Source organism: Aplysia californica, unplaced genomic scaffold (genome assembly GCF_000002075.1).
Source record: "Aplysia californica isolate F4 #8 unplaced genomic scaffold, AplCal3.0 scaffold00031, whole genome shotgun sequence".
In the NCBI taxonomy this organism is placed as follows: domain Eukaryota; kingdom Metazoa; phylum Mollusca; class Gastropoda; order Aplysiida; family Aplysiidae; genus Aplysia; species Aplysia californica.
The window spans coordinates 2,238,605-2,241,418 of NW_004797301.1; the positions used below are offsets into that span (position 1 = coordinate 2,238,605).

At 43.4% G+C, this 2,814-nt stretch overlaps 1 protein-coding gene across 1 annotated transcript in view; it reads right to left on the reverse strand.

Moving 5' to 3' along the window:
* Positions 1-2,814, reverse strand: part of LOC101862775 (gamma-butyrobetaine dioxygenase) — a gene marked incomplete at both ends in the record, with an annotated part of 21,869 nt that overhangs the window by 7,367 nt on the left and 11,688 nt on the right. Inside the window, 1 exon segment of the mRNA XM_013091295.1 lies at positions 1,211-1,362. Within this exon segment, the coding sequence (XP_012946749.1) occupies positions 1,211-1,362 (152 nt within the window).

Genomic DNA, 2,814 nt, shown 5'->3' on the forward strand with positions numbered 1-2,814 from the left:
CATGAACCTGAGGGAGGTAAACGTGACCGCCCTATGAGTTGTGCCTTTGAATGGTTTTGTAGTGGAGTAGTGAAAGTTAATTATTACTTGAGTGTTCATTTCCAATACAGGATGAACGAAATTGATGTTTAGCTAACAAACAAATTTAATACTAGAAATCAAAACGACAAGTAAAAAGAATGAAAATAAAAGCACGAGGTCCTCCCTCACCAACCCAAAGATCTTAAAATTATAGATTCTACACCGTCTCATTTACTATGCCCTTGACTATCTTCAGCATGCGATAGCTTAATTGTGCACGTCCACTTTTTAGCCTCACGAGCCGCCCCTGCTTGGAATACATATACTATCATACATGTGTCTAGAATACAAAATATTGTCATGCCTTTGTCTTGGAATACTACATATACTATCATGTCTTTGTGTCTTGGAATACACTGTACTATTATGTTTGTGTCTAGAATGCAACGTACCATCATGTCTGCGTCTTTGAATACATGTACTGTTGTATTTGTGTCGTGGCTATCTTGGAATACAATATACTATCATGTTTGTGTCCTGGGATGCCAATATTGGCAGACATAATAATTATGTCTGTCTTGAAAAACGTGTACTATCATGTCTGTGTCTTGGAATACATTCACTATCATGTTTGTCTAAAAAAAATATATGTTTACCATCATGTGCGTGTCTTGGAATACTATGATTTATTTGTGTGCCATTTCACCAGTGACCAACACAAGAACAGCATCAATGTGAAGTGTTTATTGTGACGTAAAGTACGTTGTATTACAAAGCTGCTTCAAAGTTAGCCTTTATGACTACTTCTTCTTCTCTTTGCAAATGCAATGTCCTCTGTTGTTACCTCCGCTTTTCCCTGATATGTCCTCTGTGACATCCTTTCATTCCTCTGTTTCCTCCTCTATCTCCCCTTCCTACCTCCCTCCCTCCCTTCCCCCCTCTCACCTCCTTGTGAAACTTCATGGTCCTCTGTTCCCCCATCTGTATCTCCCTCTCCTTCCTCCCATCCACCCCCCCCCCTTTTTTTTAAAAACTTCCTTGTAAAATTTCATGGGCCTCTATTCCTTCCTGTCTCTTTACTCCCCTTCCCCACCCCCCCCCTTTCACTTCCTTGTAAAATTTCATGGTCCTCTGTTCCCTTCTCTATCTCCCCTTCCTACCTACCTCTCTCCCCTCCCTTCCCTCTCACCTCCTTGTAAAACTTCATGGTCCTCTGTTCCCTCCTCTGACTCTCTGCCTCCTCTGAGTAGCAGTAGTGACGTAGCCAGTATGTGGGTATCGGACCCTCGTGTTCTTTCTCTCCTGTCTCGCCAGACCATCTGAAAATCGCTACGTCATCACCTGCAGGAGGGATGGAGGGGTGTCGGTGGAGAAGGAGGTTTGGGGGGTGGGGGGAAAATGAAGTTAGAATAAAAGACCTTAAGTGTTTATGTTTAAAAAGGCGCCAACGAGAAAAACGTTAAAATATTCCCATTTAAAAATGTTTTTGACAACAGAGTTTATTTCATTTTTGTTAAATCAAACAGATGAACCTCAACACGATATTAGTCATTGGCACTAGAAAATAGCAAGAGACGGACGGAAACAACGGAGGGGAATGAAAATAAGTAGAACCAACTAGTATCACCATCCAACCAACGACAAAAGCAATGTATCTGTGTGACATTGTTAAAGGAAAAAAAGGGGAGGGGATACATTGGAATTGATTTCTTTAGTTACAGATTATGTTTCCCTGGATACCGGACATGGCAAAAGTATCATGTTGTGTTAACGTTGTAAGCCATTCGTTTTCCACACGCCGCCATATTTAATTCCAGGTTCACAAAGAACACAATAAGAACTTGGTATAACGTGGCACTGGCCGTATGACCTGTACCTAAGAAACCGGTCAGGGCGTAGACTTCCCAGAGAAGAAGGACAACGGTCAGGTGTTTGAGGTCAAGGCGAGCCCACGGGTATTGGAGAAAGTCGGCTATGGCCCATCCTGGAGAGAGATGGGCACCTCCAGGCTTCATCAGCCCAAGACTCACTGTATGATGACAGACCTGTTAAAGGAAACTCAATTGTCAACAGCTTAAAACAGTCGACCAGTCCAAGTATCTTGGTGCTATCATCAGCCAAGAAGGATCCAAACCAGAAGTCCTTGCAGCAATTGCACTAACAACAGGGGCGCTTACAAAACTGAGACCAACACGGAAAGACAGAAACATCTCAGTCAATTCCAAAGTCAGACTACTCTATGCCCTCGTCATCTCCATCTTTCTGTATGCTTGTGAATCATGGACCTTGATGGCAGAGCTGCAGAGGAAGACCCAAGCAGCCGAAATGCGGTGTTTTAAACGACTCTTTGACATCTCATACAAAGACCACATCACAAATGAGGAAGTAGAATGAAACAACACATGAGCCACTATTTAGACTTGCTAAAATAAATTTGTATGGTCATGTAACAAGACCGTGTGGACTATCCAAGACCATTCTCCAGGGAACTGAGCAGGGGATGAGAAAGAGAGGAAGGCAAAGAAAGAGATGGACTGACAACATTGCGGAGTGGAAAGGGAAATCCTTCGCCCAAACTCAGGCGCTCACCAACAAAACGTGAAAAATGGATGCACCTGACGTGGTGCTCTATTGTACAGGGCCTCTATGGTCCTCTTGGATCATGGGATCAGTAAGCAGTAAGCAGTAATAACGTGGCAAAACGTGGCATATCGTGGTTTAACGTGGCAGGACGCGACATGAAGAGGCAGGGTGTGGCATAACGCTTATAGAAGAAAACAGACACTTGGGGGG